This window comes from Protomyctophum bolini (assembly GCF_963924005.1).
Source record: "Protomyctophum bolini genome assembly, chromosome: 21".
Classification (NCBI taxonomy): domain Eukaryota; kingdom Metazoa; phylum Chordata; class Actinopteri; order Myctophiformes; family Myctophidae; genus Protomyctophum; species Protomyctophum bolini.
The window spans coordinates 5,358,559-5,373,558 of NC_137882.1; the positions used below are offsets into that span (position 1 = coordinate 5,358,559).

The 15,000-nt window shown below is 44.2% G+C and overlaps 1 protein-coding gene across 1 annotated transcript in view; it reads right to left on the reverse strand.

Annotated features, from left to right (window-relative positions):
• The window catches only part of pmfbp1 (polyamine modulated factor 1 binding protein 1), a 150,070-nt gene that overhangs the window by 8,278 nt on the left and 126,792 nt on the right, over positions 1-15,000 (reverse strand). Inside the window, exons 20-24 of the mRNA XM_080793286.1 lie at positions 14,963-15,000; positions 14,029-14,103; positions 11,340-11,427; positions 11,205-11,245; positions 439-541 (exon numbers count right to left, since the gene is read on the reverse strand). The exon at positions 14,963-15,000 is cut by the window's right edge and continues 72 nt beyond it. Coding sequence (XP_080649412.1) covers positions 439-541; positions 11,205-11,245; positions 11,340-11,427; positions 14,029-14,103; positions 14,963-15,000 — 345 coding nt within the window. The remainder of the gene's footprint in view (positions 1-438; positions 542-11,204; positions 11,246-11,339; positions 11,428-14,028; positions 14,104-14,962) is intronic.

Sequence of the window (15,000 nt, forward strand, 5' to 3'; positions counted from 1 at the left end):
ATTAGTGTTGTTATTATGAAGGAGTGATGTAATGTATGTATTAGTGTTGTGAACCAAAAATAGATCATCTACAAGATGGCGACGTGTTGTGAAAATAATTGCAGGCGTGTGTGTGTGTGTGTGTGTGTGTGTGTGTGTGTGTGTGCGTGCGTGAGAAGTCACATGGTTGAACGCTTTATCTTCTGTGTGTGTCTTTGCGGGGGGTGTGAGAGTGTGTGTGTGTGTGCGTGTGCATGAGTGTGTGTGTGTGCGCGTGTGCATGAGTGTGTGTGAGAGTGTATATGCACGTGTTGTAGTGCTTCTCACACTGCTGAGCGATTGATGGGCCTAATACATCAATCAGTGATAGCTCTGGGCTGTCACAGCATGTGTGTGTGTGTGTGTGTGTGTGTGTGACTGTGTGTGTGTGTGTGTGTGTGTGTGTGTGTGTGTTCTTACTTTTTGGTTTAATATTCCGATAGCTTCCAGATTGCTTCGCAGTCTGGTCTGCATGTCTTCTATTCTGCTCAGGTTAAGAGCCATGCAACTCTCCCTCTCTCTGCTGTAACACACAAACGCGCGCACACACACACACACACACACACACACACACACACACACACACACACACACACACACACACACACACACACACACACACACACACACACACACACACACACACACACACACACACACACACACACACACACACACACACACACACACACACACACACACACACACACACACACACACAATCCGCAAATTACAATTCATTTTTACAGGTAAACAAATATAACTATAAAGTTCATGGGCACCTAAGGCTACACATGGCACCTTCTCCTCCACACAGACAGACTGCCTATAACAGCCGAAACGGAGCAGTATTTGGCAAGTTGTTTGGATTTGCTCATTGGTACATACATACTGTAAGCCTTACAGTATGTACATGGCCCATGTACAGAAATGTTTATCCAGTTCCATGTACAAATCGAAGACACAGCCCACCTCCAACGTCAGGACTTCCTTGTGACAAAAACAACATCAGGTGTATGTGGGGTGTTAGCAAAGACATGGCATGCACAACTAACCCGGTAACACTTTTGAATGTTTATATGTTTATACATTGCTGCACTGGTTGGCATATATTTTCGAACTGCGTCAACAATACGGTTGTGCGGCGAGCAATATACACGTTTTTGTATGCACTACATGCATTTGAGCACGCATGCACGCACGCACGCACGTACGTGCACAGAAACACTTCGTATACACATCGTTAAGAGACAAATGTTTTAAATGAAGTGTTATGAAATAGCTCTATATTATGGTAGTAATGATTGCTATAGAGCAGTGGCACCCCTTGTGGTGCACGAGCGCCTTGTAGGGGGTGCGCGACATGAAAAGTCTAATGGTGGCGTAATGGTTTTATTTTAAATATATTAACATATTATGCCAATATATGGCAAGTAATGCAGAATATAGCCTATGCTGCATATACTGTATTATGCGGCCATATTCAGGTTCATATATATGTGCCTATATGTGGATAAATAGGAAATGTCTCTATATAGCTTATGCAATTTATATTTCCATGTGGGGGGGTGCGTCAGCTAGGTCAGGAGGTAACAGGGGGTGCATGGCCAAAAAGGTTTGGGAGCCGCTGCTTTAGAGTGTTTCTGTGCAGTAATGGGGTCTCCTCATTTAGTAAGCTAGTTAGCCGGGATACCAATTTCATCCAATCAGGAGAGAGAACGCATACAGTGTACAGGATAAAGAAGGTAAATTGGAAGTGATGAAACAAACAAATTGGAATTGGCACATAAACATTAGGCTGGGTCTCCTGGTTGGATATTGTGGTGACCCACCTAAATTTGCATTTACTGTTTACTAGAAGCAGGGGTTCCCAAACGTTTTCATGTCAAGGACCCCCAAATTGACACTAATTAGCCCGCAGACCCCCATTTGAAGAGACCCCAAATGGGCCCCCATAAGAGAAGATTTTTTTACGGCTCTGCGGCTCTAGCAGTGATTCTGAACCTGTTGAAATTCCATTTGTACACTCTCAGGGTTACAGACCCATATAGGGTTCCAAACTATCATTTAGCTGGGGACCCCCTGGAACTCCCTCAAGGGCCCCTGGGGGTCCCCGGACCCCACTTTGGGAACCACTGTACTAGAGAGCTGGAGAGACGGTGAGAAGAAAAAGGTATTGTTTTAATGAAAAATATTAAATTAACACACTGTTATTGTGTGTAACATTTTATAGTCAATTAAATGTAATCCCGTGTTATCATAGCATTCAGCTCTAAATTCTACCCGTCATCTGCAGCAATCATGTTTGGTCACGGGCAGTTCTCATCCATTTTCAACTTGGTGGGTTAGTTTAACCCATTCTGAACGGGAACCCATTTTGGTATTAGCATCATGTTATGCTTTAGCTATTGAAAAATAGCAGATCTACAAGCTCATAGCGCGCCACCGAGTGGCGCGCTACGAGCTTGTAGGTCTGCTATTTTTGAAAAAATCGAAGAACGACTGACATTTTTAGAATCTGATCTCAGGTCAGAATGGGTTAATCAGACCAGTGTGTGTCCCGTGGAAACCTCGTATGAATCTGATCTCAGGTCAGAATGGGTTAAGCAAGCATGCTTGTGGTGCCAGTTCAGAGCAGGCAATTTAGCAGAGCTTATATTGCTCAGCCGTATTACCCCTAGGGAAGAGAGTGGATTTGCGAGGGTATGTGATAAACAAATAAAAAATAAGTCAAATAAATAATAGTATGTTCCTACTAGAGGCCATGGCCAACATGGCACCTCAGTTTGGCCTTCTGCCCCTCAAAAAAGGGGCTGCCACTCCTACAAACACAACAACAAAGACATTAGACTTCATTTAGGCATTGGTGTAGTGAATCTCAAAGAAATGTACTACACCAAAGGGTAATTATAAGTGCCCGTGTACCTAAAATTCAAAATGACAGTCCATGGTTCCTGCCATTGTAAACGTTTCAAATCTAGCTAAAGCCAGTTTGTCTAATGATATACCACACACAGGGCATTGGCCTGAAAAACCTCCAAAACTGTTTTAATCAAATTCCTCCAGGAAATGTGGGGCATAAATAAATCAGCGTATACATCATCACAAACCATCTTTATAATAACTTGTTACAAGACCCTAAAATATGGGCAAGCGGAACGGATTCCAGAAATCATTAAATTATATACGAGCGCGTCTATGAAAAGAAAAACATACAAACAACAAGGGCAAAAATTAAGAGCGCAAGAAGCCATTTAAAGATTTTTTTTTAAACATGTTTATTAAAACGTTTCTGGAAATGACAAACAAATGTTGGGGTCTCTATAGCTATCGTCAAGACCGCGGGTTTGACTCAAGGAAGGTCCACGAAATTAACGAGAGGATAAAGCCAGACTTGTACTTTGTCTGCAAAAAACAGCCGACCTACAAGCTCACAACGCATTGCATCCGCTACGCATTGTGATCTTGTAAATCGGCTATTCCTGAAGCATAAATTAGGATTAATGGTGCCCTGGAAGGGCTGAAGCCCCCCCCCCCTTTTTACTCTCATGCCCCAGTAAACCTGTCCAGTTAGCATGCACGCACCCCACCCCCACTTCTAAATACTTTGATGAACCCAAGACTCCTTTAAGCCCATTAAAGTACCACCGTAGAACTCCGGCCATGTTAATTTTCTTGTAAAAAAAAAGAAAAAGATGCCTGGGATTTTCGACCTCATCTGGATAAAGAGTAGAGGACCACGCGACCGTTCGTCCCCTTCTGCCCCAGTGGAGCGACCCCGCGCTCGCTCATCAAGACGCTAATAAAATGCCATCCTTGTTCCCCTAGACATGGAAGAACACGTACGCACGCACGCACACACGCACGCATCGCACGCCACACACGCACGCACGCACGCATCGCACACACGCACGCACATAAACTTTTGGCCCCGTTAATGAAAACTTAGAACATTATAAAAAAAGGTCCTAAAAGGCACTTAAGGGAAATGCTAATACGGGCAGACATTTTTCTTTGTATATGAAATGTTTATGAGATTCTCATTAGCGAAACGATGCCTTCTGAGCTCCTGCAGATTTACTGTAGACCCATCCAGGGTCAACCTCAGTCAAGTGACAAATGTGAAGAAAAGCACAGACAGAGAAGCCATCCCTATACGTGTTGTTTGGTACACTAAACTTTGATAGAACAATAATGGCCATGAAGGCTAAGACAGTGAACCCTGTAATCACCAGGTCAGGCTGAATCGGGTCTCCTAGTGCAGTGGTTCCCAAACCTTTTCATGTCAAGGACCCCCAAAATGACACTCATTAGCCCGCAGACCCCCGTTTGAAAAGACATGCCAGTGGACCCCTGTAACGGCGAGACGTTTATTACTGTTATTTTTTGGTGTTGTTATTTTCTGATTATGGTTCGTCAAATATGTACTTCTCCTTATTTCCATATACAGTATATATTTACGTTAGCCATTACTTCGCTCCTTACAGTCGTGGAGCTAAGTGTGTATATCAGGACTTATTACTGCCGTTTACTGTCTCTGTTCTCTCAAGTCCAGGTGAGGAGTGTCCCTTCTCGCCAACACTCCTCCTGATGTTCTTAGAGACGACACCGCTAACCTAAGCTTTTCATTCTGTTGGTTTAACTTTGCTCATCCTTTTGTTTTATGTTAGTTCCCTTCGGGAAGGAACGTTGTAGTAATTCCCCTATTTGTTGCACTGTTCCGCTCAAATATTTATCCTATTTATAATATCGTCTATACTGTTGATCCTCTATTGTAAATGATTGCTTATATCATTAACTTCCATCAATGTAATTGAGCCATTTGTATTTATGGAACAAACTCTTGTAACTCTGTAAACCAGTTTTGACTGAGAAGTACAAATAAATACGTTTTTTTCAACTTTGAGTGAGGTTTCCTGTCCCGTTTATATGCTATGTTTACCCATTTATCCCTCGACAATACCCCAATAAGACCCAATAAGAGAAGATTTATATGGCTCTAGCAGTGATTCTCAACCATTTTAATTTCAAGGACCCCCACTTTGACATAGGCTATGGACTCCCATTTAACCCATTCTGACCTGAGATCAGATTCATACGAGGTTTCCACTGGACACACACTGGTCTGATTAACCCATTCTGACCTGAGATCAGATTCTAAAAAATGTCAGTCGTTCTTCGATTTTTCAAAAATAGCAGACCTACAAGCTCGTAGCGCGCCACTCGGTGGCGTGCTATGAGCTTGTAGATCTGCTATTTTTCAATAGCTAAAGCATAACATGATGCTAACACCCAAAATGGGTTCCCGGTCAGAATGGGTTAATATGGCTATGCTATTTCCATAAAGATCCCGAATGAAATATGAACAAGTTGGAATATATTCAAAATATTTTAACAACACAAACCCTGTATGGTGTATGGCGGGGCTCCGTGGCCAAATATATATTAATTGCATTAACTTCACATGATAAAGTTGGAGAAGAAATCTGAGTTTTATGCACTAGTATTATGTCCTAAGTCCTATTTTAGTGTTATTTTTTATTATGTTGTTTTGTTTTAAACTATTACCGGTATGTAATGATAATTTTTGTTCATTCTACTGCACCTTGTAACTATATTGAAAGGCGAATAACATTATAATTGTTTTGTTTTAGGGAAAATTCTTCTGAAAATAACGATGATAATAATGCTGAATGTCATTTGGCAGAGTCAGTTAAAACTATTCTTGTCATGCAATAATATGATGCTGAGAACAAAAATACAAAATAAAATACTAATCTTCGGCATCTGGTTGCTGTACATACGTAGCCCGCTTTTTCCACTTTGTTGGTTTATGAGTTAAGTTATATTCAAAGCTGAGCACCCACTGCCTCAACCAAGCAAGGGCAGTGTCCAGATCAAGCACACCTGCTTTTCTTTCTTTACAAATACTATCTCAGTGTTGTCGCATTTACTATGAAAACGTGCAAATCCCGTCAGTGTATCACTCAAAATCCCCATATGCGGACCATATGCGGACCATATATTATATGGTGCCAGGTGTCGTGACATCACCATGACATCTGATGTCATAGTAAATGTGATCTGCTGTCGCAATTAAGCCCATATATGGAGACCCATGATGTCATCAATATTGGCCAGCAACTCCACATCTGACCTCAAACCTCAAACCCTTAGATCTCCATTTATGGATATATGATATGTCAGAACCTGCCATATACCTGACATTCCATATGTTGATCCTTCCCCATCCATCCTTCCTCTTCGATGTCTCCCTTTTGACTGATATCTGTCCATTCAAACTCTAGACGGGCCCGCCCCCAAGTTATTAGTGCAGCCACGCCCGGCAGCCGTTCTCAACAGGCCCGGCCCTCATCAAACCCTGTACACTCAAGGGAATGTCCCCGCTACCACCCTTAAATCTCCATATACGGAGCTGACCTGTTCTGACATTCCATATGTTGATCTGACCTCATCAAACCCTGTATACACGCAAGACATGCTCCTTACATGGCCGTACATAATTCATTCCATGTTGATCTGACCCCCCCCATGCCAAAGAGCCAGCGCTCGCCCAGCAGTCTGCCGTCAACGAAGCGGATGTGTGCACGCCACCTCGAGGTCGCTTCTCACCCTTAGGCGTCTTACTGGTACAGTACATCTGTTATAAAACCAACAGATACAAACTCTCATGCATACCCTCAGCCATTTCACAGCTAAACTCAAATAGTACCAGTAAGACGCGCAAACGCGGGAAGCGAACGCAGCTCGTACATATTTGGGTTTTTTAAGATTTAAGGAGTCCCCAAAGCAGCTCCATATATGGGCACAAGTTGGACCACGCCAGTCATGTCACCATGACTCAGCCATAACCATATAAGGAGTCCCCAAAGCAGCTCCATATATGGGCACAAAAGCGTAACACACGGACAGACAGACAGACAGACAGACATGATCTACTAGGTCTCATAGTAAGTGCTCACTGCGTTCGCAAAAATAAACATAAAACATATAGGTAAATATGGCTTTAATTTATGTAGAATATCCAGTAATTTATTGCAATTGCAATACTTCATTGCCAAAACCAACTTACAGTATAGTTGAGTTCAAGTATTGTAGTACTGTGTTTTTTTTTGTAATGCATGTATATTTTAGGACTACCGTCTGTAAAGACTGCCCCTAGCAACATAAAGGTTTTTATGCACTTCTATGTTTATTATTTCTTATAGTATGTTGTGTTTGATTGTGTATTACTGTGGGTTATGTACAGTTTTTACTGCCGAACAAACAATTGGCCCTCTGGGGACAAATACAAGTTCTACTCGACTTGACTCGACTCGACTTGACAAACTGTAGAGAAGCGACAACACGCGCCGTCGTAAACTCCCCGGCACGCTCCTAGAGTGCAACACAGAACCCCGAGTGCCACGACGTTGTCATCCTCACATAACTCAGCCGTGTGCTCGTGGAGTCGGTAATGCGGTTCTCGGGCAGATCATGAAACATCATCGCCTCGCGGAGCCGAAGACGACCCAGAGATTTATGTGCGCGGCGGCGGCGGCCGGGAGGCTCGAGCTGAGTGCCTCGATCGCCTGGCACGGCGCCTGAGTAAACGCGGCGCGTCTGTGTTTACACACACAAACGCGTGTGTGTGCAATTAGCGGCCTAACCCAATCAGTGTCTGTATAATTGCAGTCATTAGCGTTGGGGCCAAGCTGCCATGTTGACTAAGCCAGGCAGTAAACTACGCCTGCTCTTCCTTCAGCTCCACCTCACTCCGGTCTCCGTCTCCTCTCTTCTCCTCTCGTCTCCTTCTCTGCTCTTTTCCTCGCTCTGTGAGGTTCTTTATGAGTCTCTCTCTGTATTCACAAACAACCCCCCCCCCCCCCTCCCTTTATCTTTCCATATTTTCTATTTTCTACTAATCCCCTATACTGTGGTCTTTGTGTGTTGTTAATTAAACTGATGCTTTATGAGACAGTGATTCTCAAAGTGGGGTCCGGGGAACCCCCGGGGGGTCCTTGGGGAGGTTTCCAGGGGGGGGGGGGGGGGGGGGGGGGTCGCCAGCACAATGTGGAACAGTTTATAAACACTTAAAAGCTCTATGTTATTTTTCAGCTATTCGGAAATAGCCGATCTACAGTACAAGCGCTTGTAATTGGGAACATGGGAGATAAATGACTATTAGTGCTTATTTATTTTTCCACAGCTTTCCTTCCAACAACCATGCACGCACGCACGTGCACAGGCACACAATGTGTGACCAACTCTTAGTGAAGAGAGTCCCTCCTTCCTGTCAACCTTCATCCCAATCCTCTCCACTCCTCCTCCTCCTCCTCCCCCTCTCTCCGTGTGATAGTTATTGATACAAACTGCCATCCACCACGCTATCGCGTGTGAGAATGTGACACTCCAGCTGCCTTGGAACAGAGGCGGGCAATATTGTCATCAATTTCTTTAATAATAAAGTCACATCTTATCAACCTTCAGTTGATTACTGTCAGCGATAGACCCCCACAGACCCCACCCCGCACGTTTGGATTACTGTACTTGTGAGGACGTCCACATTTCAGGACCGCAATTTCTATGCATGTCATTTGAAAAACACAATTGACAGTTTTTTTAACCTATAATGCAAAGCCGAACAAAATCGATCTACAAGCTCGCAACGTGTCATCCTGTGACGCGTTGTGAGCTTGTACATACAGTAAGCCATTTAAAGGAGAATTCCATGCTAGAAGGCTTTCTTACCTTTATTTGTAGTCGTTACGTCCCCACCAAAGAGGTCCAGGTGTTATTTTGTGCAAAAGCGCATTATTGGCAATTTCCCCTATTCGCTTATTTCCATCGCTCAATTTATTTTTGTTTTTGTATATATCCTCTCTTCATAATGTAAATAGTATCCCAAGCGGCACACTTTACTACTTATTTAGATGGAAATAAGCAAATTAGCACAAAAACCCAACCCCCATTGAGGGCTTATATTAGGGGAAATAGCCAATAATGCACGTATTCTACACTACAAATAAAGGTAAGAAAGCCTTCTAGCATGGAATTCTCCTTTAAGGCATTTACTCTATCCCTAAACTCTAATCTAATCCAAACCTGAATCTTTTACTAATCATAAACCTAACTCCCAGAGTAAAAGGGGCGCCCAACAACCGCCTGGCATTGAATGTGTTGTGGCAATGAAGAAACATACATGTACTACATTTTGCTGTACTGTATCTGGCATGTATATATCCCCACCTCCCACCCCCCATCAAGGTCATAAGAAGACAAATAGAACAAACAAATAAAGACAAAAACAGTACAAGACAGTACAAAATAATTAGTAAACTGGTATTGAGAGTATGAGCATAGTAAAAGAACCCAAATATTTTAACCAACAAAACCACCGCATGTCTCTCACTATGTCTGCTGTATCTCTGAAAGGTTACTAGTACCAATACGATAATGATACGATAATAATGGCCTCGCAAGTATACTAATACAAGTACACACACACACACTCACTCACACAGCCAGTAATGAGATTTATGCACCGATCTCATATGGGAGCCATGCATACAGATATCATGACTTATCTGTTGCCACATAGATGTATCATTTTCATACGCCACTTTAGACGGGGTGGGGGTTGGAGGGGGGGGGGGGGGGGGCATGAAGGTGAGTGTGTATGCGTGTGTGTAGGGGGGAGGGGGGGGGGGGGGGGGGCAATGATGAAAGGAAATAAATTAGGAAACCTTGTAATAAAGGACAAACACAATGAGAGAGATAGAGAGAGGGAGGGATGGATGGATGGATGGAGGGATGGATGAGAGCAGAGCATGGGAGTGGGTTTCACTGTGTTCTTATCTGGTTGAGTGTTATTATATTCACTCAATCAAAAGGCCCCTGTATGCCTATATCTATATGAACTGCCTTTCTTCCCCTCTCCTCTCTCTCTCTCTCTCTCTCTCTCTCTCTCTCTCTCTCTCTCTCTTGCAATTACGAAGGAAAAAAGACAAAGAGAAAGCGATTCATCTTTCGCTGTCGTGGACCCCTTAATGATATCATTAAAATGACTGACAGCTTTTGAATAGCGCCCGGAACCCCCCCCCCCCCCCCCCACACACACACACACACACACACACACCCCTACTCACCCCTCCCAGTCAAAACAAATCCGATCCGTTTTGGAAACACACGCCTGGTGGTGGTGGTGGTGGTGGGGGGGGAGTGGGCCCAACCATACACACACACACACACACACCCCCCACGACGTGCGTAAGATGGTGGTGTATGGGTGGGTGGTGGGTGTTGTTAATGAGAGAAACCCCTATGGGGGGGGAGGTTATCGCTGTAGGCAGGTGCCCCTCAGATATACCCCCCCATCACCTACAGTACACCTTCCATCCCCAACATCCCATCTGTGTCACGGCAGCCTGTCTCATTACTTTAATGAATGTAATGAATATAAACCTCTTTTTTTTTTTACTTCATTGATGAATATTATTTGACAGACGTGGTGTGTGGGGGGGGGGGGGGGGAGGAGGGAAGGGAACCAGGGGGATAGATGATGGTGGGGAGGGGGGGGGGATAATAATCGTTAAAAGACAAGTGTGAATTTGGTATTCATAGTGAAGACGCGCGCACACACGCACACACGCGCACACACACACACACACACACACACACACACACACACACACACAGGTGGCAAGGCCTGTTGGGGGCTCCATTCACAGCCTCCTCTCACTCCGGATGGATAGTGTGTCAAAGAGTGAAGTGCTTAATAATAACCACATAAGTCCTAATATTATTATATTTTGTATTGAGCGGAATCCCCCAGGGCCCTATGCTAAACCCCCCTCCCGTTTTCTCTCTATACACTACATACGTAGGTTAGTCAAAATTATCCGATCTACAAGCTATGGTTCGCCACTCCAGAATAGGGTTTTTTAAGACGTATACAGTAGCCTATGTGTATGCATGTGAATACTAGATACAGAGATGCACACACACACACACACACACACACACACACACACACAGAAACAAACCCTGTGCACGCTCATCAAGACGCCAATAAAATGCCATCATTGTTCCCCTAGACATGAAGGAACACATGCACATGGGATGGGACACGCACGCACGCACACGAACACGAACACGCACGCACGCACACGCACGCCAGTACTCACTCCCTGTTCGCTGAGTGTTGAGTGTCCTCTCGATGCTGAATCTGCCAAAAAAATAAATTAAATAATAATTAAATACAAACGTTGAAAACTTTTCTGCCCTTCTGACCTCTCTCTCTCTCTCTCTCTCTCTCTCACCTTTAAGTGCTCCATCTCTCTCTCCTTCTCTTCGTTTCTCCCTTTCTTCAGCTCCTCCTTCAGTGTGTCATTAGCCCGCTGAAGATGTCTGTCACACACGCACGCACACGCACGCACACGCACACACACATGCACACGTGCACACACACGGAGGAGACCAAACGCTGATTAACATGGCATCCACACTGTTCTACCACACATAAAATATAGTGTCTACTTTTAACTATGTCATTTAACAAGCACAAGTGTCATTAGCCTGCTGAAGATGTGGGGTCTGTCGCACACACACACACACACACACACACACACACACACACACGCACACACGCACACACACACAGGCCTGATAGCTTGGAATCGACCAGTCTTGTGCTTTTTCGGAGCATGTTTTATTTTAACGATCAATCAATCGATTGTGTTACGGCCTGGATCAATGGAACTAACACAGTGTTTAATATTCATCGGCATCACAATTCATGTTGTCATTCATTGTCAAGACAATATCATGTCATTTTATTTTACACGTTCATGTTGTGCATTCGTTATGGTATCAATATGTTTTGCCGTTAGAGGGTATATGCGTGACATCATCATCATAGCCGGAAGATTACGCTGGAATTCCTACTGAGTGGCAAAAAACTACTTTTTGGCCTCGACAGTCCATACATCCAAACAGAAAAGTCCTATTTGATTGAGTCAAACAACGTTAAAGGTAGAGTAAGTGATTTCACTTAATTCAAATATCACTTATTTTTTTGTTTTGTTGTGATAATCCTCTCTACTATAGAGTGTGCTGACCATATAAGGAGTTCCTCCCTGTCCCCAGTTAACCCCTGGGGGTCAAAAAACCTTAGGTTTCGTTTTTGACTCTCTATCCTGATTGGACGAAGGCTTAGGTCCCACAGCCAAAAACGAAACCTAAGGTTTTTTGAGTGAAATCACTTACTCTACCTTTAAACTCACTTTGCCACTCAATTTGCCACCCATTTTATGCACACCCTCTATTACTTGGAGGCCCACATCCTTGGCAAGTCAAAAGCTAGAGGCGCGCGCCTGTGTTCATAGCGGAAATAGCTGATCTACAAGTTGCACACGAGTTGCTGCTGCATCACGAGACATTGTGAGCTTGTAGATCAGCGATTTCACAAGTTTGAAATATAATGACACGCCCAAAAAAGGCATGCCAGGTTGAAATGTGGAATATTATGTTTTAATTGTCTGTGTTGGGACATGCGACAAAGTGCCGATAGTGTAAATTGAATTGATAATTTATTTTAGTTGCATATATTACAATAATAATGTGTGGTTGTCACACCGGCGCTTGAGAAGCAGCGCGAGGGAAGGAGGGGGGGGGGGGGGGGTATGACGACAGGAGACAGCTAGACCACTTTGATGTCTAAAGACAAGGAAACACAGTGACAGAAAAAGACACGCCCGCCAGAGCGCGTGTGTGTGTGCGCCCGTGCGCAGGCGCGTGTGTGTGTGTGTGCGTCAGTGTTTGTGTGTAATGATGATGACATGTAGAAAGACTGTATGAGCATCCCAGGGACTCCTGAATCACTCACACACACACACACACACACACACACACACACACAGATCAGAAGCTTTCTCCTGCTGGGAACGGTGACCTAGTTTGCAGGTGTGTAGCGTTTAGCTGAGCTGGTTTTCCTGAACAAAAACATCCAGTTGTCTTTAGTAAACATATATGCTGAACAGAGGTGACACACACACACACACACACACACACACACACACACACACACACACACACACACACACACACACACACACACACACACACACATTATCTCTCTCTCTCTCTCTCTCTCTCTCTCTCTCTAAGGCCCCTTTTCCACCGGGTGAGAACCGGTTCAGTTCTTTTTGGTTTTTAGTCCATGAGCCAGACCTCTAAAATTGGACTGTTAATTATAAATGAAGTGGGCGAAACCATACCTATATTAACCCATTTAGACCTGGTGCTACCTATACGTTGTTTTACCTTTAATACCGGCTGCACCCTCTGTGTCACATACACCTCTGTGTCCCATATAGCAACATATTTTATACTTTTAGTAAGAATTTGAAGGTTTTCAGAAAACTTTTCCAGTTCAGTGGCCTTGTGGTTAGAAGAGTGTCCGCCCTGAGACTGGGAGGTCGGGGTTCAATCCCCGGCCGGGTCATACCAAAGAGAAAAAATGGGACCCAGTGCCTCCCTGCTTGACACTCTCGACTAGTCATTGGTTAGACCAGTCATTAGTCCTACAACTACAACCTATCTCAAACCCTCACCCTAACCTCCCTGCACGGGGCAGCACACCTAAACCTAACCTTAACCCATGTTTAACTAATGACTAGTCTAAACTAAGTATGCACCCCGCCTCACGCTACAGAAACAGGAGATAGGCAAGGCTACTTACTTACTAGGTTAGGAGGCATTTTTAGAATTGGCCTCAGGTCTAAATAATTGTTTGTAAGTAAATTAATACATGATAACCCTTCCACAGGACTGACAGGAGTAGCTTTATATACATATACTAATTACTTATATTGATCCTATGAACAATTTAATATAGGTATGGTTTCGCCCACTCAATTCATAATTAACGTTCCAATTTTGGAGGTCAGGCTCCAAAAAGAACTGAATCTGTTCCGAAACGGTGGAAAAGGGGCCTATTTATGTACTCACTCTTTCTCCTCAGTGATGATGAGCAGCACCTTGTTCTGGGCTTTAACCTGTGCAGCCAGACTATCACCGGAAGATCTGAAACATTATATAAACGCAGCAACAACAAAAAGTTCAGGAATGTGCATTTGGTAGATCATTTCGCAACAATGCTTCTTGGCAATAGCTTTTATACCGTTGGAAAGCCTGCCTATTTGACCTTTAAATGGTGCCCACATTTGTAGGGACTGGAACATGCATTTGTGGCGTAGACAGCACAGCTGAGTATGTGGATTGCGCCCACATACAGTACATACTCAGCGGCCCACCCATCTGACCACTACGGCCCACACCCACCTGACCACTTTGGGCTGCCGTTTTCAGAGGTCAAATGGGTGGGCCGTGAACACTTTTTTCAAGGGGGCCCTGAGGCAGTTGAGAACCACTGCTTCTACGACCCCGCCCTATGACTGTATAGGACCCATGAGTCTGATTAATTTTATTTTATTTGATTTAACCTTTAGTTAACCATAAAAAAAACCCACATTGAGACTATAGTCTCTTTTGCAAGTGTGAACTGGCCAAGAGAAGAGGCAAAATAACACAGGCTATACAATAACAAGGACAGACGATTCACTAAGCTGTTTCAAACTTTTTTTTTCTCCAAACATCCCGCGTTAGTAGTCTAGAATGAGGCATTCAAATGGCATACAGTACATACAGCAAGCTGTAAGTCTGCATCCAGACTTACGTACACCGGGCGCGTGCGTCAAAAAAACGAACCGGGGAATGCAGTCACGCAACGCAGCGCAACGCGGGCAGTGGAGCCACCCTTCATTGATTAAAAAGGGAACATTCCGTGACGGTGACGGTGATGCCGACGCGCCCGGTGGAGCCCCCCGGTGTTATATGGGTGTAAAGAGCTCAGTGAATCGGCCCCATGTGTATCCACCCATACTTGTGCTCTGTGATCCAACGCTTGACGTTAGCCACGAC